The 21756-nt window shown below is 36.8% G+C and overlaps 1 protein-coding gene across 1 annotated transcript in view; it reads left to right on the top strand.

The window, feature by feature from the left end:
- UPF2 (UPF2 regulator of nonsense mediated mRNA decay) overlaps nucleotides 1–21756 on the top strand; it is a 99108-nt gene that overhangs the window by 14454 nt on the left and 62898 nt on the right. Inside the window, exons 4-7 of the mRNA XM_007452589.1 lie at nucleotides 6344–6504; nucleotides 15746–15943; nucleotides 16432–16581; nucleotides 17832–17935. Of these exons, the coding sequence (XP_007452651.1) occupies nucleotides 6344–6504; nucleotides 15746–15943; nucleotides 16432–16581; nucleotides 17832–17935 (613 nt within the window). The remainder of the gene's footprint in view (nucleotides 1–6343; nucleotides 6505–15745; nucleotides 15944–16431; nucleotides 16582–17831; nucleotides 17936–21756) is intronic.

Here is a 21756-nt window from a genome sequence, read left to right as displayed (position 1 = left end):
CGGTACGCGGGCCTCTCACTGCTGTGGCCTCTCCCGTTGTGGAGCACAGGCTCCAGACACACAGGCTCAGCCGCCATGGCTCACGGGCCCAGCCGCTCCACGGCATGTGGGATCCTCCCAGACCGGGGCACGAACCCGTGTCCCCTGCATCGAGAGGCAGACTCTCAACCACTGCGCCACTAGGGAAGCCCAAGTTTTGTTTTTTATGATCAGTGCTCTTTATACTTGAAATGCTTTGTACTTTGAGATATTATTCTCATTAAGGTAATATAACCTAGTATTTTTTTGGCATTTAATAAAAATTGGGTGAAAAAATGATTTAATTTTATTAGATGTAACTTAATGTTAATTATGTAACAGTTCATTTCTAGCAGTGTAGTGAAATCGAATTCAGATATTAAGTCAGAATTCTTGCTTGAATAATTCTCAAGTGTCTTAATTTCTTTTTTTTTCTTATTAATTGGTGTGAGTGGGGGTATGTTTCTCTTTTCAGTACTGGTGAATTATGACCTTCATGATTGCATGCTCAGTCCAACAGCAGTAAATGATTTAAAGTCTAGTAAGGAAGAAAAATGTAGGTAGAATGTAAGCTTTTCCCGTGTTAATAAAACCAGGGAGGTTTCTTTCTTTTTTTTTTTTTGGAATTTTATTTTATATTTTTATACAGCAGGTTCTTATTAGTTATCCATTTTATACATATTAATGTATATATGTCAATCCCAGTCTCCCAATTTATCACCCGCCCTCGCCAGAGGTTTCTTTTATTATTGCAAATTCATGAGGCATTACTTTAACAGTGTTGAAATCTGAAAACACATCAACCTGAAATTAAATAGTGTTGCTTTTACCTTTCACATTCTTTCCAGATAAGTTGTACCTTGCCTTTACAGGGAGATTGTTTAATAAATTGTGTAGTAATGTTTAAGCACTATTAAAATGTTATATCACTGTTCTTTAGACTTACAGAGGCTTTAACAATTTTATAAATGCTTCAAAATTGTTACCTCCTTTCAGATAATTTCTAATTCTGAGTCAAAGACTTTGACATAGTTGGTTAATAAATCTTTGGGTACAGTTATGTTTAACTGTTGCTCTAGTCTCTTTTCATATAAGATTGTACAACATCTGTAACCAAATTCTAAAATGAAACCACAAGAAAATTTAAGTTCTCATGAGAATTTGATAGAGCGCTAAAGGAGATGAAAAGTGAAACCTAGTAGTTTTTCATGGGTCTGCTTCATGGTTATTTTTTCAAGATTTGGCCATGTGTTCTATGTTGTTTTGCATGACTGCATAAGAACAAAGCTAAAATGGATTTTCTGTGGTCTTTTCAAGATTTTTTTCTTTTTTAACTTGGCTAATAGAAGATCAAAATAATACTTGGCATTGAAGTTCTTGCTTTTTCTACAGTGAGCTCTGGCATTTTTTTTTTTCACGAAAATACTGTTTTACATTGATATAGTGCGTCAGATGTATGATTTCAGTTGATCCTCACAGTACCCTTGAAAGAAATACCTGTATTTTGAAGGTGATAGATCCGATTTAGGGATTAAAGAGCTTGCCCAATGTGACTTGGATAGCAAATGATAGAATCAGGTTCTTTCCTACCTTTTCATTCTGTATTTTTCACATCTTCCATAGTACTCATTTTCATCTGCATTTAGTACTTATTTTTTTATTATTATTTTTAATGTTATATATTTTTAAAATTTATTATTTATTTTTGTCTGCATTGGGTCTTTGTTGCTGTGCGTGGACTTTCTCTAGTTGTGGCGAGCGGGGCTACTCTTTTTTTGTTTGTTTTTTTTTTGTTTTTGGCTGTGTTGGGTCTTCGTTGTGTGCGGGCTTTCTTTAGTTGCGGTGAGTGGGGGCTACTCTTGGTTTGTGGTGCATGGGCTTCTCATTATGGTGGCTTCTCTTGTTGCGGAGCACAAGCTCTAGGTGCGCGGGCTTCAGTAGTTGTGGCCCGTGGCTCAGTAGTTGTGGCTTGTGGGCTCTAGAGCTCAGGCTCAGTAGTTGTGGCGCATGGACTTAGTTGCTCTGTGGCATGTGGAATCTTCCCAGACCAGGGCTTGAACCTGTGTCCCTTGCATTGGCAGGCAGATTCTTAACCACTGCGCCACCAGGGAAGCCCTAGTACTTACTTTTAAGGTGTCTAGTAAACTCATTAGCTACTCAGGATTTACAAAGTCAAATCCAAACAAAAGAAGGACCCAAAAGAGAATATAAAACAAGAACCTCAATGTGGGAAGGCTTGCCTTTGATATGCATTTGAGAGACATCCTAATTGAAAATAAGGTACCAAGTGGATAATTTAAATTTTATTTGAGAGGCAGTATAATCCAGTAGTTATGAGAATGGACTTTGGAGCCAGACTGCTTGGGTTCAAGTTTTAGATGTCATTTACTCATTCTGTAACTTTGGGCAAGTTACCTCACATCTCTGTGCTTTGGTTTTCTCTTCTGTAAAATGGGATAACAATAGCACTCTACCTCTGAGGTACTTGTGAACAATGCAGTGAACTCATATGTGTAAAAGCATTTAATAACAGTATTTGGCACATTGTAAGTATTCAATAAATGTTAGTTCACCATTAATAGTATATTGCCTGCTCAATCCTTCAGAAAGTTTTTTGAATAAGAATTTCTCTTTGTGCCTTTTTATGATTTTGAAAATTTGTATGTAAAACTTATTAAACTTTCATGGGTTATTTTAAAAACAATACAAAACAACGGAATAAACACTATACAAAATAAAAGAAATAGCAAGCAAGTCAGGCAATAACAATAAAAAGGAAAAAAATGGAAAGAAAGAAAACCGAATGTCTCAATACTAGAATTTTTTGAGGCATCTGTGGCTTTTCTTATTTATGAGATATAATGCTAGATTCCAGAATGGACTATTTGAAATTTTCTGTCAGTTTTACAATATTAAGTTAAATTAATATTAAATATAATATAAAAAACACTCCGGAAATCAAGGATTGATGTACCTTAGGGGGTCCTCCCAGGTAGTGATATCTCATATTTTGGGTGAAGGAGGTCTACTTTCTTATTTTTTTTATTACAGTGAATAAGACTTGGAATTAGTTTTGTTTCCATTGCTTACTTTTCATATCTTTATGGTACTATTTCCTCCCTATTGTTCAGTGATACCAGGAGAGAGAATGAACTTGTTTATAATGTATTTAACAGTGATACTCAGTTATCTCCAGTTATGACAGGGATTGGCAAACTATGGCCTGCAGGCCAGATTAGGCCCACCACTCGTTTTTGTACAGCCGGTGAGCTAAGAATGATCTTTACCTTTTTACATGGTTCAAAAAAATCAAAAGAAGAACATTTTGTGAAATAGTAAAACTATATGACGTTCAGACTTCAGTGTCCATAAATAAAGTTTTATTGGAACATAGTCACACTCATTTGTTTACATATTGTCTGTGGCTGCTTTTGTGCTATATCAGCAGAGTTGAGTAGTCGCAACAAAGACCATATGGTCTGCAAAGCTTAAAATAATTATTATCTGGCGCTTTGCAGAAAAAGTTTGCTGACCTCTGGTTTATGACAGTCTCAGAATAATGGCTTCAAAGCAGCTTTGTGTAATAGATGTGTTTCTGAAGAGATTGTAATTAAAGTGATATGTGATGAATCATATCTTTAGCTTGATTTTGCTTGGTGATATATTCCCATGGAATTTACATAAGAAATTTTGGTGAGATTTATACTGATGTACAGAAAAGGTACTCTGGTCAAAGGTGCTGTGTATATTTAGTTCCCTCATACAGGTCTAAAATTTAATCAAACTGAAAAACTTCCATATGGACTTCATAAACTTATATAAACTGACTTATATAGTACATTAACTAGAAACTGTTTCATTTAAATTTCGTTAGAACCTCTAAATGACTAGGGATTTTGAATTTTCAGGTACCTGTGATGGGTTCTTTCTTTGCTTGAAGTCTGTAGTCTTATTACATGCTATAGGATTTGTCAGATGTTTAGGAAATGTATATTAAATAAATGGTCAAGGAAAAAATACATACGACTATAAGTTTTGTGTATAACAGAACTCTTCTAATGCCATTTCATTGGTATCCTGTACTGCTTTCTGAGTGCATAGTATAAGAATTGATTAGAAAACCAGTCAACCAAAATCTAACCCCCCCCACTATTCTTATTAGACAATAACCTAAACACTTATAAATTAAGTAGTTAGGTAAATTAGTACTGTTAAACGTTTAATCGTGGAATTGAGGTTTTGGGAGGACGAGGAATATCTCTGAAGCTTCAGAGTTTTAACTGGTTCCAGGAGAAATGGAAAGGAACTGAATGCATACAAAGGGACCCCTCATAGAATTCAGTCACTTTTAATTTACCCATGCAAAGTCCCAGGCAAAAGTTTGAAAGTGAAGTTGATACTGGAAAAAAGAATTCATTTTCTGTTCTGATAAAATAGTCACCACCTTGCTACAGCTTGTATGTCATAAATCCTTAGTGAATATTGTATAACCTAAACTGGGTGTATGTTCTTCAGAAGACCAGAATGTCAACTTGTTAGAGAAATAAAGTTCCAGGTTCATGGTATTTTGAGATATTTTCCAATTTCGTTTCAAGCTGAAATAATTTTGCATCTTAGTTGTCAATAGAGGTTTTGAAATCCCTTGGAACTATTATCTCTTTTAACATAATTTGTTTCTGAATAAATTCAAGTTTTAATTAATTAACATTTTTCCTAATAATTGTAGAACATTTTAGAGTGGCCTGCCTTTGAGTATTATTTATTCAAATTATTTAATTTTAATGGCTTTTTTAACTTCAAAAATGACATGACTTCTAATTAAAAGTTCTAACAAGCTCATTTAAAATATTGTCAGTCATTTCTTTCATGACTTGAATATTTTTAAATGCTTGGGTATTTGCTTTAATTAAAAAAATTCATTCATAAAACTTACTGAAAGAAACTTTGTTTTTGCCTGTAAAGTTAGTCTGAAATATATGTTTGAAGAGAGAAAGAAACTTCTTTAATGACAGTGTTGTTAGAGGAGTACTTTTTAGCCTGGATTATTATGGTTAAACTATCTTGGCATTTTACTTATCTATTTGTAGAACGATATTGTCTGACGTGTATTTAAATCACAAGAAAATGAGTGAAAAATTCTCACTTTAGATCCTAATAGGCCAGATTTGGGGAAAAAAAGAATTGGATTTAATGAATAATGATTGATCTTTGTATTGATCTATCTTGTGCTTGTAAATGGGAACTGCTATTCCTAAAAATAGAAAATGTTGATATTTGGAATATTGTAGCATTTAAACAAAAGTTTCTGTGGATAAGAATGGGAGAAAATGGGAAACTTTGGAAATTGTTCCAAATAAGCAGGGATAAATAACTGTAGGGATGGATTTTCTACTTCATTTTCTATAACTTTTCAGGAGATAACACACAAAAAACTCTAACTCATTTTCTTCACTGTTCATAAGGAAACTCAAAACAAGGAATAAAAAATACTTTTAAATATTACTTTTGAAAATGACTTAATTTACAATTTATAATTGATTTTTGAAATCCATATTGTATTTGTATTAAGGTTTATAAATTTCAGATGTTACACTACTACATAAATATTTAGTTGTAGAAAAATTGGGTCCAGCTATAGACATTTCAACCATCTAAGGTACTACAGTAAAAATTTTACTTTATACAATTTGAAAATTTTCATTAGTTTTACATTTCTAATTATGGGTGGCTTATTAGTGAACTGTTTGCAGAGTGCAGGAGTACTTGTGTCCTCTGCTCTTCAGGGTGGCCTGTCCTTGATTAAGTGGGTTTGCTCAGTTAATATTTGTTAAATGGATAAATAACGAGTGCTTGCACAGTAGCTTGAGAATTGACTACATGGAAGATGTAGGCTTTTTCAAGATAATCTCGAATCAAATCATTGTGAAAGTTTAAAGATACTGATTCTTTCTATAACGTACTGTTTTTGAAAACCAGCTTGTATGTCTGATGGGAATATGGCTGTAACAAAATACTAAAATTAGTGGTATACTGTTGAATTTTATATTTCTGCAAGCATAATTGTTAATCACACTTCATGTTTTCTGAAGAACCAATGTGAAAATTTAATTGTTTAAAAAACTTTAATTGTTTAGGTGAATTTGACGTACAAGTTTTAATTTCAGATACGTCTTGAAAGTTAAGTGTTAAAAATAAGTTGTTAAAGAAGATTGTGTTAATAAGCCTGTGTGATAAAGTCAAATTTTATGGAACATTCCCAATGTAATAATACATGATCCCATCTATTTTGATAAGATTATCAGATTATTTCATCATTTGTTTATAGGCGTATTCTACATTCTAAAGGGGAGCTGAGTGAAGATAGACATAAACAGTATGAGGAATTTGCTATGTCTTATCAGAAGCTGCTGGCAAATTCTCAATCCTTAGCAGACCTTTTGGATGAAAATATGCCAGATCTTCCTCAAGACAAACCAACACCAGAAGGTAAGATATCCTTAAAAACAAACATTGTGATTTTTTTTAGTAGACAGTAATCACTTATATCTTTAGTCTTCTCAGATGTGTAATATTGAAAATGGATGTTTTGAAATGTCTTTAAAATTTTTTAAATGAAGAAGTAGTATTAAGACCTAATAAGAACATTGAAAATCCACTTGAAATGCTTCTCTGAGTGGAAAAGGCTTTGCACTTAGAGAATAATAATTAATTCATATGATACGATGAATTTCTTCAGGGGCTCTTTTCTTTTTTAATAATAAATTTACTTATTTAATTTTTGGCTGCGTTGGGTCTTCGTTGCTGTGCATGAGCTTTCTCTAGTTGCAGTGAGCAGGGGCTACTCTTCATTGTGGTACGTAGGCTTCTCATCGCGTTGGCTTCTCTTATTGTGGAGCACGGGCTCTAGGTGTGCAGCCTTCAGTAGTTGCAGTGCATGAGCTAAGTAACTGTGGCTCACAGGCTCTAGAGCACAGGCTCAGTAGTTGTGGTGCACAAGCTTAGTTGCTCCGTGGCATGTGGGACTTCCCAGACTAGGGCTCAAACCTGAGTCCCCTGCATTGGCAGGGGGATTCTTAACCACTGCCCCACCAGGGAAGTCCCTTCAGGTTCTTTTGTAATAGATATCGTTAGATTGTGTCTAACAGGTGCCTGTCTTAAAACATACTTGGAGCTACAGAAAGATTTACTTTATTTCTTGGGCAGGTAATAAAGTGAATTGGACATTTGTGATGCTGATATTTCTTTGCTTATATTTATTTGTAATTTAGTTTTTTTTTTTAAGGCTGAGATTCTACTTTATTTTACTTATTTATTTTTAACATCTTTATTTGAGTATAATTGCTTTACGATGGTGTGTTAGTTTCTGCTTTATAACAAAGTGAATCAGTTATACATATACATATGTTCCCATATGTCTTCCCTCTTGCGTCTCTGTCCCTCCCACGCTCCCTATCCCAACCCTCTAGGTGGTCACAAAGCACCGAGCTGATCTTGCTGTGCTATGCGGCTGCTTCCCACTAGCTATCTATTTTACATTTGGTAGTGTATATATGTCCATGCCACTCTCTCACTTTGTCACAGCTTACCCTTCCCCCTCCCCATATCTTCAAGTCCATTCTCTAGTAGGTCTGTGTCTGTATTCCCATCTTACCCCTAGGTTCTTCATGACATTTTTTTCCCCTTAGATTCCATATATATGTGTTAGTATACGGTATTTGTCTTTCTCTTTCTGACTTACTTCACTCTGTACGACAGACTCTAGGTCCATCCACCTCACTACAAATAACTCAATTTCGTTTCTTTTTATGGCTGAGTAATATTCTATTGTATATATGTGCAACATCTTCTTTATCCATTCATCTGATTATGGACGCTTAGGTTGCTTCCATCTCCTGGCTATTGTAAATAGAGCTGCAATGAACATTTTGGTACATGACTCTTTTTGAATTATGGTTTTCTCAGGGTATATGCCCAGCAGTGGGATGGCTGAGTCATATGGTAGTTCTATTTGTAGTTTTCTAAGGAACCTCCGTACTGTTCTCCATAGTGGCTGTACCAATTCACATTCCCCCCAGCAGTGCAAGATTGTTCCCTTTTCTCCACACCCTCTCCAGCATTTATTGTTTCTAGATTTTTTGATGATGGCCATTCTGACTGGAGTGAGATGATATCTCATTGTAGTTTTGATTTGTATTTCTCTAATGATTAATGATGTTGAGCATTCTTTCATGTGTTTGTTGGCAATCTGTATATCTTCTTTGGAGAAATGTCTATTTAGGTCTTCTGCCCATTTTTGGATTGGGTTGTTTGTTTTTTGTTATTGAGCTGCATGAGCTGCTTGTAAATTTTGGAGATTAATCCTTTGTCAGTTGCTTCATTTGCAAATATTGTCTCCCATTCTGAGGGTTGTCTTTTTGGCTTGTTTATGGTTTCCTTTGCTGTGCAAAAGCTTTGAAATTTCATTAGGTCCCATTTGTTTATTTTTGCTTTTATTTCCATTTCTCTAGGAGGTGGGTCAAAAAGGATCTTGCTGTGATTTATGTCATAGAGTGTTCCACCTATGTTTTCCTCTAAGAGTTTGATAGTTTCTGGGCTTACATTTAGGTCTTTAATCCATTTTGAGCTTATTTTTGTGTATGGTGTTAGGGAGTGATCTAATCTCATACTTTTACATGTACCTGTCCAGTTTTCCCAGCTCTACTTACTGAAGAGGCTGTCCTTTCTCCACTGTACATTCCTGCCTCCTTTATCAAAGATAAGGTGACTATATGTGCGTGGGTTTATCTCTGGCCTTTCTGTCATGTTCCATTGATCTATATTTCTGTTTATGTGCCAGTACCATACTGTCTTGATTACTGTAGCTTTGTAGTATAATCTGAAGTCTGGGAGCCTGATTGCTCCAGCTCCGTTTTTCTTTCTCAAGATTGCCTTGGCTCTTCGGGGTCTTCTGTGTTTCCATACAAATTGTGAAACTTTTTGTTCTAGTTCTGTGAAAAATGCGAGTGGTAGTTTGATAGGGATTGCATTGAATCTGTAGATTGCTTTGGGTAGTAGAGTCATTTTCACAGTGTTGATTCTTCCAATCCAAGAACATGCTATATCTCTCCATCTTTTTGTATCATCTTTAATTTCTTTCATCGGTGTCTTATAATTTTCTGCATACAGGTCTTTTGTCTCTTTAGGTAGGTTTATTCCTAGATATTTTATTCTTTTTGTTGCAATGGTAAATGGGAGTGTTTTCTTAATTTCACTTTTAGAATTTTCATCATTAGTGTATAGGAATGCCAGAGATTTCTGTGGGTTAATTTTGTATCCTGATACTTTACCAAATTCATTGATTAGCTCTAGTAGTTTTCCGGTAGCATCTTTAGGATTCTCTATGTATAGTATCATGTCATCTGCAAACAGTGACAGCTTTACTTCTTCTTTTCCGATTTGGATTCCTTTTTTTTCCTTTTCTTCTCTGATTGCTGTGGCTAAAACTTCCAAAACTATGTTGAATAAGAGTAGCTTCCCTGGTGGCGCAGTGGTTGAGAGTCTGCCTGCCGATGCAGGGGACACAGGTCCGTGTCCCAGTCTGGGAAGATCCCACGTGCCGTGGAGCGGCTGGGCCCGTGAGTCACGGCCACTGAGCCTGCGCGTCTGTGCTCCGCAACGGGAGAGGCCAAAACAGTGAGAGGCCTGCGTACCCACCCCCCAAAAAAAAAAGAAGAGTGCTGAGAGTGGGCAACCTTGTCTTGTTCCTGATCTTCGTGGAAGCGGTTTCAGTTTTTCACCATTGAGGATGATGTTGGCTGTGTGTTTGTCATATATGGCCTTTATCATGTTGAGGAAAGTTCCCTCCATGCCTACTTTCTGCACAGTTTTTATCACAAATGGGTGTTGAATTTTGTCGAAAGCTTTCTCTGCATCTATTGAGATGATCATATGGTTTTTCTCCTGCACTTTGTTAATATGGTTTAACACGTTGATTGATTTGCGTATATTGAAGAATCCTTGCATTCCTGGAATAAACCCCACTTGATCATGGTGTATGATCCTTTTAATGTGCTAGTATTTGCTAGTATTTTGTTGAGCATTTTTGCATCTGTGTTCATCAGTGATATTGGTGGCCTCGTAGAATGAGTTTGGGAGTGTTCCTCCCTCTGCTATATTTTGGAAGAGTTTGAGAAGGATAGGTGTTAGCTCTTCCTTCTCTAAATGTTTGAGAATTCGCCTGTGAAACCATCTGGTCCTGGGCTTTTGTTTGTTGGAAGATTTTTAATCACAGTTTCAATTTCAGTGCTTGTGATTGGTCTGTTCATATTTTCTATTTCTTCCTGATTCAGTCTTGGCAGTTTGTGCATTTCTAAGAATTTGTCCATTTCTTCCAGATTGTCCATTTTATTGGCATAGAGTTGCTTGTAGTAATCCCTCATGATTTTTTGTATTTCTGCAGTGTCAGTTGTTACTTCTCCTTTTTCATTTCTGATTCTATTGATTTGAGTCTTCTCCCTTTTTTTCTTGATGAGTCTGGCTAATGGTTTATCTATTTTGTTTATCTTCTCAAAGAACCAGCTTTTAGTTTTATTGATCTTTGCTATTGTTTCCTTCATTTCTTTTTCATTTATTTCTGATCTGATTTTTATGATTTCTTTCCTTCTGCTAACTCTGGGGTTTTTTTGTTCTTCTTTCTCTAATTGCTTGAGGTGCAAGGTTAGGTTGTTTATTCGAGATGTTTCCTGCTTCTTAAGGTGGGCTTGTATTGCTATAAACTTCCCTCTTAGAACTGCTTTTGCTGCATCCCATAGGTTTTGGGTCGTTGTATCTCCATTGTCATTTGTTTCTAGGTATTTTTTAATTTCCTCTTTGATTTCTTCAGTGATCACTTCGTTATTAAGTAGTGTATTGTTTAGCCTCCATGTGTTTGTATTTTTTACAGCTCTTTTCCTATAATTGATATCTAGTCTCATGGCGTTGTGGTCGGAAAAGATACTTGATACAATTTCAATTTTCTTAAATTTACCAAGGCTTGATTTGTGACCCAAGATATGATCTATCCTGGAGAATGTTCCATGAGCACTTGAGAAAAATGTGTATTCTGTTGTTTTTGGATGGAGTGTCCTATAAATATCAATTAAGTCCATCTTGTTTAATGTATCATTTAAAGCTTGTGTTTCCTTATTTATTTTCATTTTGGATGATCTGTCCATTGGTGAAAGTGGGGTGTTGAAGTCCCCTACTATGAATGTGTTACTGTCGATTTCCCCTTTTATGGCTGCTAGTTTTTGCCTTATGTATTGAGGTGCTCCTATGTTGGGTGCATAAATATTTACAATTGTTATATCTTCTTCTTGGATCGATCCCTTAATCATTATGTAGTGTCCTTCTTTGTCTCTTCTGATAGTCCTTATTTTAAAGTCTATTTTGTCTGATATGAGAATTGCTACTCCAGCTTTCTTTTGGTTTCCATTTGCATGGAATATCTTTTTCCATCCCCTTACTTTCAGTCTGTATGTGTCTCTAGGTCTGAAGTGGGTCTCTTGTAGACAGCATATATATGGGTCTTGTTTTTGTATCCATTCAGCCAATCTGTGTCTTTTGGTGGGAGCATTTAGTCCATTTACATTTAAGGTAATTATCGATATGTATGTTCCTATTCCCATTTTCTAAATTGTTTTGGGTTCGTTATTATAGGACTTTCCTTCTCTTGTGTTTCTTGCCTAGAGAAGTTCCTTTAACATTTGTTGTAAAGCTGGTTTGGTGGTGCTGAACTCTCTCAGCTTTTCCTTGTCTGTAAAGGTTTTAATTTCTCCATCAAATCTGTATGCGATCCTTGCTGGGTAGAGTAATATTGGTTGTAGGTTTTTCTCCTTCATCACTTTAAATATGTCCTGCCAGTCCCTTCTGGCTTGCAGAGTTTCTGCTGAGAGATCAGCTGTTAACCTTATGGGGATTCCCTTGTGTGTTATTCGTTGTTTTTCCCTTGCTGCTTATAATATGTTTTCTTTGTATTTAATTTTTGATTGATTAATATGTGTCTTGGTGTGTTTCTCCTTGGATTTATCCTGTATGGGACTCTCTGTGCTTCCTGGACTTGATTAACTATTTCCTTTCCCATATTAGGGAAGTTTTCAACTATAATCTCTTCAAATATTTTCTCAGTCCCTTTCTTTTTCTCTTCTTCTTCTGGGACCCCTATAATTAGAATGTTGGTGCGTTTAATGTTGTCCCAGAGGTCTCTGAGACTGTCCTCAGTTCTTTTCATTCTTTTTTCTTTATTCTGCTCTGCAGTAGTTATTTCCACTATTTTATCTTCCAGGTCACTTATCCGTTCTTCTGCCTCAGTTATTCTGCTATTGATCCCATCTAGAGTATTTTTAATTTCATTTATTGTGTTGTTCATCATTGCTTGTTTCCTCTTTAGTACTTCTAGGTCCTTGTTAAATGTTTCTTGCATTTTCTGTATTCTATTTCCAAGATTTTGGATCATCTTTACTATCATTATTCTGAATTCTTTTTTTAGGTAGACTGCCTATTTCCTCTTCATTTGTTAGGTCTGGTCAGTTTTTATCTTGCTCCTTCATCTGCTGTGTGTTTTTCTGTCTTCTCATTTTGCTTATCTTACTGTTTTTGGGGTCTCCTTTTTGCAGGCTGCAGGTTCTTAGTTCATGTTGTTTTTGGTGTCTGCCCCCAGTGGCTAAGGTTGGTTCAGTGGGTTGTGTAGGCTTCCTGGTGGAGGGGACTAGTGCCTGTGTTCTGGTGGATGAGGCTGGATCTTGTCTTTCTGGTGGGCAGGTCCACGTCTGGTGGAGTGTTTTGGGGTGTCTGTGGCCTTATGATTTTAGGCAGCCTCTCTGCTAATGGGTGGGGTTGTGTTCCTGCCTTGCTAGTTGTTTGGCATAGGATGTCCAGCGCTGTAGCTTCCTGGTCGTTGAGTGAAGTTGGGTGTAGGTGTTGAGGTGGAGATCTCTGGGAGATTTTCACCGTTTGATATTACGTGGCGCTGGGAGGTCTCTTGCGGACCAGCGTCCTGAAGTTGGCTCTCCCATGTCAGAGGCACAGCACTGAATCCTGGTTGCAGCACCAAGAGCCTTTCATCCACACGCCTGCTAGTGTTGGAGGGTCTCTTGCAGAGGTGGGGGGTGGCTGTGGCTCACCGTGGGGACTAGGACACTGGCAGCAGAAGTTCTGGGAGGTACTCGTTGGTGTGAGCCATCCCAGAGTCTGCCATTAGCCCTACCAAAGAGCCCAGGTAGGCTCCAGTGTTGGGTTGCCTCAGGCCAAACAACCAAGGTAATTTAGTTGTTTTGAATGGTATATTATCTTACATTGTTAACTTAGAACTAAAGCCTACTTTGCAGTTTTATAAAATAAATTGTTTATCATTTTGTAAGATGAGTTACTTTCCATATTATTTCGAAGGTGTTTTAAACTTTTTGGTAAGGCTCCTAATATACTATTCTAACATATCACAACAACTACTTGAAAAATTACTTTCGGTAGATAAATGTTAATACATTATTAATCTTAAAACTATTTGAAAATCCTATTTACTTAAAAATCTAAGAGTGAAATATTTGTAAAGTGTCCTTTTATAATACAAGAAGGTGTTTTGTATTTTACATCCTCAATAAGAAAATACCCATTGTATACTGTGATTACATTTATGGTCCTTCCTTGGTATCTGCCTGGGATTGGTTCCAGGACCTCCAACGATGCTCAAGTCCCTCATATAAAATGGCTTAGTATTTGCATATAACATGCACACATCCTCCCATATACTTTAAATCATCATGTAGATTACATATAATACCTAATACAGTATAAATGTAAATGCTGTGTAACAAAGTTGACAAAATTCTGCCATCACTTTTATTTTTTATTTAAAATAAATTTATTTATTTATTTTTGGCTGCGTTGGGTCTTTGTTGCTACACGTGGGCTTTCTGGTTGTGGGGAGCGGGAGCTACTCTTAGTTGTCGTGCAGGGGCTTCTTGTTGCGGAGCACGGGCTCTAGGCATGTGGGCTTCAGTAGTTGTGGCACGTGGGCTCAGTAGTTGTGGCTTGCAGGCTCCAGAGCGCAGGCTTAGTAGTTGTGCTGCACAGGCTTAGTTGCTCCACAGCATGTGGGATCTTCCTGGACCAGGGCTCGAACCCGTGTCTCCTGCATTGGCAGGCGGATTCTTTTTTTTTGCGGTACGCGGGCCTCTCACTGTTGTGGCCTCTCCCGTTGCAGAGCACAGGCTCCGGACGTGCAGGCTATGGACGTGCAGGCTCAGCGGCCATGGCCCACTGGCCTAGTCTCTCCGTGGCATGTGGGATCTTCCCAGACCGGGGCACGAACCCGTGTACCCTGCATTGGCAGGCGGACTCTCAACCACTGCGCCACCAGGGAAGCCCCAAAACATCCTTTTAGTTTTTTTTTTTTAATTTTTTTATTTTTGGGGGGTCATGCTCTGCATCATGCAGGATTTTAGTTCCCCAGCCAGGAATCAAACCCGTGCCCCCTGCATTGAGAGCACAGAGTCTTAACCACTGGACCACGAGGGAAGTCGGCAGGCAGATTCTTATCTGCTGCGCCACCAGGGAAGTCCCTCTCAGGATTTTTTTGTTTTTTTTTTTTGTTTGTTTGTTTTTAATTCTGGTTTCTGCTCTGTTAGATTCTTTTTTAAAAAATTAATTAATTGATTAATTTGGGGCTGCATTGGGTCTTCGTTGCTGCTCCTGGGCTTTTCTGTAGTTCCAGCGAGCGGGGACTACTCTTCCTTGTGGTGCACGGGCTTCTCATTGCGGTGGCTTCTCTTGTTGCGGAGCATGGGCTCTAGGTGCACGGGTTTCAGTAGTTGTGGCACGCGGGCTTTGGAATGCAGGCTCAGTAGTTGTGGCACGCAGACTTAGTTGCTCTGTGGCATGTGGGATATTCCTGGACCAGGGCTTGAACCCTTGTCTCCTGCATTGGCAGGAGGATTCTTAACCCCTGCACCACCAAGGAACCCCTCAAGGTGAATTTTAATCTGCAGGATCATTCTCTAGTTTGGAGAGATGTACAGTGAGGATAGATAAAATCATGAATGGTCTCATGATCATGAAGTAGGAAATTAGTTACTTTTAATGTTCTGAGTTTAAGAAAGTGTAGTTGTATGTAAGGTAGACTGTGTGTGTGTGTGTATGTGTGCGTGTGTGTGTGTTATACATGGTTTTCCACTCTACTGAAATATCTATATATTTCCTCATCATTCCTTCCCTTCCTTTCCAGTTATTTATCAATTGACCATTTATGGCAGTCTGTCTTATACCAAGTAAATACCAAAAGGAGTGTTGCTTCTTAAGGGTTTATGGTAAGATAAACCATAAACTTGTGATGATAATTATGATATAAATTGTACAGAGGGTTGCGAGTCTTAAAATAATGCTTCATACGGGAGGTGGGACTTTAAGCTGGATATTTAGGAATGACCATGCTTATATATTTCTTATATTGGTTTTAAGTTTTATGAAGGTGGGCCTAATATATCAAATGGCTACTTGATCTCATATCAGTTGCTTAAAACATTTAAGAGAAAAACATCTTTATCCTATGCTTTCCTCTTGTCTGTCCTGGTTTAGAGCTAAAACACAGTTTGTGATTTTCTGGTAAAGATGGTTACATGAACAGTTCAGAGTGCTTGTGGATTGAAGAAGCGTCTGTTAATCAAAACATTCAAGGTTTATTGGTTTTAATTCCTTGTGATTTACATTATTGTAGAGCATGGGCCTGGAATTGATATATTTACACCTGGTAAACCTGGAGATTATGACTTGGAAGGTGGTATATGGGAGGATGAAGATGCTCGGAATTTTTATGAGAACCTCATTGATTTGAAAGCTTTTGTTCCAGCCATCTTGTTTAAAGATAATGAAAAAAGTTGTCAGAATAAAGAGTCCAACAAGGATGATTACAAAGGTAAGTGCTGGAGGACAAATTTTTTTATATTGAAGTGCTATAAAGATTAGTTTCAATATAATAGTTGTAAAATTTTTTTTTTAATTACTACTTTTGTAATATGAACATTGAGTCACTAGGTTAAATGAATGACAGAATAATATGGACATCTTAATTAATTAGAGTCCACTTTATCTAATCTGCTTTATCTTCCCCTCATCTTTACCACAGATCCTCATGCCATATATGTCTCCATTCATCAATTCATCAATCCATCCATCTGTTCATTTCTTCAGTGAACAGATGGCATACAGAATCAAAGAAGTTATGGTCTTTGTTCTCAATGAGCATAATGTATTTTTAAAAATCTGAATATATCAAATTTCTTGCCAGGTATAATTGTAGATTCTAAGACAAACGATGCAGATTTTGTGAGTCTTTGTAGTTTTTGCAGCAGGATTTCAATGTGACTTTTATTTCAGAGGTACTGATTCTTTGATTTCAAACAGAGGCAAAGGAACCTAAGGATAATAAGGAGGTATCAAGTCCTGATGATTTGGAGCTTGAGTTGGAGAACCTAGAGATTAATGATGACACTTTGGAGCTAGAGGGTGGAGATGAAGCTGAAGATCTTACAAAGAAACTTCTTGATGAGCAAGGTAAACACTTTTGCCAGAAATTTTAATTTTTGACTAGTTGTTTTTTTTTTTAAACGTCTGTTTTATTTTATTTATTTTTGGCCACGCTTTGCAACTTGTGGGATGTTAGTTCCCTGACCAGCGATTGAACCCGGGCCCTCGGCAGTGAGAGCACAGAGTCCTAAACACTGGACCGCTGGGGAATTCCCAAGTTTTGATTAGTGTTTCTACACAGAGCCCTTGCCTGAGAATATGGGTCTTTACTCTTTTATTCCGTGTTTTCCTGTTGTTTCTAGGCTATCACTTTTTTGAAATTTGATTTGGAACAGAAATACTACATGTCCTATATTATGTGACTACAAACTTTAGTGATAATCTGAATGTTAATAGATATTTCTTACACTTCTCTACTTGCTAGCATTGTCCTTAATGTATTCTAATTCTGCTATAATGTTTACAGTCTTAACATAAGTGTGTTTGAAAGTTGAGAGATAAAAAGACAATTAGTATATCAATTCATCTGTGGTAATTTTATCTTTATAATTGAGTAATGTTTTATATTTAGTAATAAAAATATCACATTGTTAATTATTTCCTGAATACTTCCCATCAAGTTTCTTTATTAGTTAGGATTCTTTATTAGAAAGATACCTTGTCAGTATTGCCTGTCTCTCTATGGGCTTCATTGTTTCCTACTGCAGATTCTGTTTATCCATGTCATGAAGGGAGAGAGGCATGGCTGGAGGCTACCCTTGGCTCAAACCAGTTAGTGACATCAGAAGAAAAGAGGGCTTGTCTCCCACTGTCTGTGTATAAGCCTCATGGAAGGACTTGACTAGTCCTGTGTCATGCTTGCCTGTGGCCGAGAGGAGTGGTGGTGTCTGTGCTTGGGCAGCACCCTTCCCCATCAGAATCCCATGGATTGCCTTCGAGGGCAAGCGATGATCGCACTGTTAATTGAAGACATGGGAGAAGGGATGCGTGACATAAAAATAGCAGATCTACTATAAAACTACATGCAACTTATGACTTATGTAAAAGTTTGCCTTTTTATAGTTGATATCTGAAAGACAGTAGTGATTTAGGGTTATGATTCTAAAGATACCCACACTTTCTAGGGTAATATCTCAAAAAATGCTTCATTTTTTCATGAGTAAGAAAAGTGCTCTAGATTATCTATGCCCCAGATAACTTCTTACTGGATGTTTTTATTCTTATATTGTCTATGTATATATATATTTAAACCTGTTTAAAAACGAATTTCGTATTAGAACAAGAGGATGAAGAAGCCAGCACTGGATCTCATCTCAAGCTCATAGTAGATGCTTTTCTCCAGCAATTGCCCAACTGTGTCAACCGTGATCTGATAGACAAGGTATGATTGCCTCTGTGTGACTTTACTCGAGCACGTAGACCTTGTAGGATAGCTCGAATTAGGAACGTCTATGGTTTTTGGACTGTGGTGGCTGTAGAATGAACCATTTCTTCAAATGGAATCTAATATGGGAATTCAAAATAAACACATACAGTGGTAGCCAATTTGTAGATGTTGTGTTTGGAGGTGGAGCTGTCTCTAGAATCCTGTTAGCTTGACACCTCTGCCCTTCACATAGGGATTCCTCAGTGTGGGAAATACTGTGTTAGACCAGAAGTTCTTAAAGTATGCTCTGTAGATTCCTGGTGTCTTCGGAGGCACTTTCAGGGGGTCTGTAAGGTCAAAACTCTTTCCATTACTAATACTAGGATTTTTTTCCCCCACTTTTTCACTGTTTTTGACATTTGCAAAAGTGGTGATGGGTAAAGCTGCTGGCATTTTAACACGAATCAAGCTGCTGGGGTAGCAGACTGTACTAGTAGCCACTGCCGTGCATTTGCAATTAAAACAACAATGCTACTTTCACTTAAGGATCTCTTTGATGAATCCATAAAAATTGGAGTAATTTTGTTTCATTTCAGTCTTCGAGTACACTTCCTTTTAACTTGATAAAATAAGAAGGACATGTAAAGCACATATACTATCTCGAAGTTGCCTCGAGAAAAGGTTGCCTCAGTCATTTGTGTGATTGAGTTGCAAGCTAAACTAGTTGCTTTTTACATAGAATACTGTTTTTGCTTGAAAGAACTGATGGACGAACTGTGGTTATTCAGACGTGGGTGTTTAGCAGACATTTTTCTAACATCTAACATGAACAGGTGAGCCTCTCACTTCAAGGGAAACAACTAAAAGTATTTAAACAACTAAACAACTAAAAGTATTTATTGCCAGTGGACAAATTTGACTTTCCAGCAAAAATTAGAATTTTGGAAAACTTCTGTTCACCACCATAGCTTGACATCTTCCCAGTTCTTTTCTGAAGAGGCTTTATTGGTGAAACTTTTCTGATAAGATGATGTTAAATAATGTAATTTAAAAATACTGTGTAAGTATTTGGAAGATCTGCATAGCTCAGTGAACCATTATTCTAAATTACCAGTACGTAAGGTCAACAAAATCTTGATTGGATATTAAAAATTTACTCAGTGCAAGATAGACCAATGGATTTTAATCTAGCAGAGCATGAGAAGTTGATTGATACAGTTTCAGATTTCACATTGCAACTGATGTTTAAGAAACTACCACTTGTCAAGTTTTGGTGAAGTATCAAAGAATATCTATAATTACTGAAACCGATATTAAAATATGCCTCCCTTTCCAGCTATATATATGTGTGAAACTGGAGTTCCTTTCCTTTTTTTAAAAAATAAACTTATTTTTGGCTGCGTTGGGTCTCTGTTGCTGCGTGTAGGCTTTCTCTAGTTGTGGCACGTGGGCTTGTTGCAGAGCACGGGCTCCAGGTGCTCGGGCTTCAGTAGTTGCAGCATGCGGGCTCAGTAGTTGTGGTGCACGGGCTTAGCTGCTCCACCACATGTGGGATCCTCCCAGACCAGGGCTTGAACCCGTGTCCCCTGCATTGGCAGGCGGATTCTTAACCACTGCACCACCAGAGAAGTCCCTGGAGTTTCTTCATATACTTCATCCAAAACAACATGTCACAACAGATTGCATAAATAGATACGAGAATCTATAGATATGAGAATCTAAGGTATCTTCTGGAAGAATACCACTCTTCTGTCACTAAATTTTTTTTCATTAAAAAAAAAATTCCAAAAAATGTTAACAACTAATAGATTTATTGGTATTTTTATGTGAATTAATATTTTGAAAATTTCTCAGTTTTAACTTCTAAAAACAGTAACTGCTGATAAACATACTAACCCACAAAAACAAAGTTCTTTCAGGTCCTTAATAATTTTTAAGAGTGTAGAAGACTCTTGAGACCCAAAGTTTGAAAATCATTGCTTTAAATCATTTTTAAGTCAAGGTGTAATGTAATCTATCTTTTTTTCTCCCCATAATGTATTGAGGGTTCCCTATAGAGTACTACAGACATCAAGTTGTTTTTTGACTTTCAGCTTGTTTAGCTCTTCTGCACATAATTTAGATGTGTTTCAGTAACTATTCATATAATCAAATAGGCTTGAAAAAAATTCCAAATTGGCTAATCACCTCTTGGAGTAATTAGGTCAATGTACAGTTTTCAAAAACTTAGTAATTACAACATTTATTTCTGTTTTCTGAAGAGATGTCTCTTTTTTTCTTTCATCTGTAGTATGTAGCAGAGACTACCTTTTAAACAACTGCTTATTTTCCTAAGGTTGGGATATGATTGAATTATCCCCCTGCTAAATTTTCATATATTCACTGGATATCAGCAGGATGAGAGATACCTTGACATGCCTGCCACACCCTTGCAGCCATTTTGAGTGCTATCCTGAAAGTTGAGTGGGAAGATCTCATGTGAATCTGTATTGGAAAGTATCCTGCAGTGCCCAGCTCAGTAATGACCATATGTTAAATTCTGGGTTAGCTCTTGGAGGTTCAGATGGAAAATAGGAGGTTACCCTGCCCTGTTGGACCCCAGTGGGTTCTTCCTGGGAGTCAGCTTCCTCATGAAAGGAATTTTTTCCATCTATATTGGCAGAGGTCCAAATGGCTTAAGAGGGAAAAGTAGTTGGGAAGTAGAAAAATCTAAGAATTCTTTTGAATTCAATACTTATGTAACAGTATATAACCTGAAGTGAAGATTTCTTTTAGGTGACTTCTGCAGGTAATGTCATTCATGGTGATGCTTATTTCTGCATGCATTTGATGATCAGAAGAGTTTATTTTTACTTAAAAAAATTAAAAATGATTGTTGAACTGTCTTTCATGTACTTACAACGTTTTGAAACAAGTTTTCAAAAACTGCTTGTTGAGTTGTCAGGCAGCACTTGTAACCCAGGCAGACAGACACCACCCCAGTGATTCCTTTGCTTTCATTTCTCCCCAAAGGGTAGGGCTGGTTAAATCTAAGAATTAATATACATGTGAAGCTTTTCTTTCTTTTTAATTTCCTCAAATTTAATAATTCTGGCAGTTTTCATGTAGTCTTTTATTCATTTATTCTACATATTTATTGAGCCACCACTATGTGTACCAGGCATTTACACACTTACGAACTCCTAATCTTTGCAGAGTTTTGAGCATTGTAGTTTTTTTCCATCTAACTGGCCTTTGATTATGGTGGTAGGAAAAGTGTTTATTGCCTTTTAAAGGATAATGTGCTAAAATAGTTATTGAAGAACATCTTATTTTTTGTTTCCTAATTTATTTTGAAACATAGGCCATTATTAGTCATTAAAATTTTTTCTTTATGTTTTTCAAAAACAGTTGATTTGAGAGGGGTGTGTGTATGTGTGGGTGTGTATGTGTGTGGTGTGTGTGAAGTTTTCCAGTGTTAACCAATTTTCTTTTCTGAGTACATGACCTTTGGGATTTTTATTATACTAGTCCAGAATTTTTCAGTGTTTCATATGGGTGAATTACTTGAAGGAACTTTAGTATATTTTCAGCTTTTCTCTTTGTTATTCTAATTAGCTGTAAGAAGCTTTAATGTTATAAAATATAAACTTTAATAAAATTTATTATGCAGAAGAAAAAATTTACATTGGTTTTACTTTTGACTAATAGTGACAGTTTCAATTTTGGTGAATACTCTCAATGTGAGTTAGTTACCTGGGTTTGAATCTAATCACCATTAGCTGTGTCATTTTTTTCAGCAAAAGTCTTAATCAAATGGGAGGTGTTTCAGTGAGTGTATTGTTGAAGAGTTGAAC

The sequence above is a fragment of the Lipotes vexillifer genome, unplaced genomic scaffold, assembly GCF_000442215.2.
Source record: "Lipotes vexillifer unplaced genomic scaffold, Lipotes_vexillifer_v1.1 scaffold628, whole genome shotgun sequence".
Lineage (NCBI taxonomy): Eukaryota > Metazoa > Chordata > Mammalia > Artiodactyla > Lipotidae > Lipotes > Lipotes vexillifer.
The sequence above is the reverse complement of the archived record's forward strand: the minus strand, read 5'-3'. Positions and strand labels throughout refer to the sequence as shown.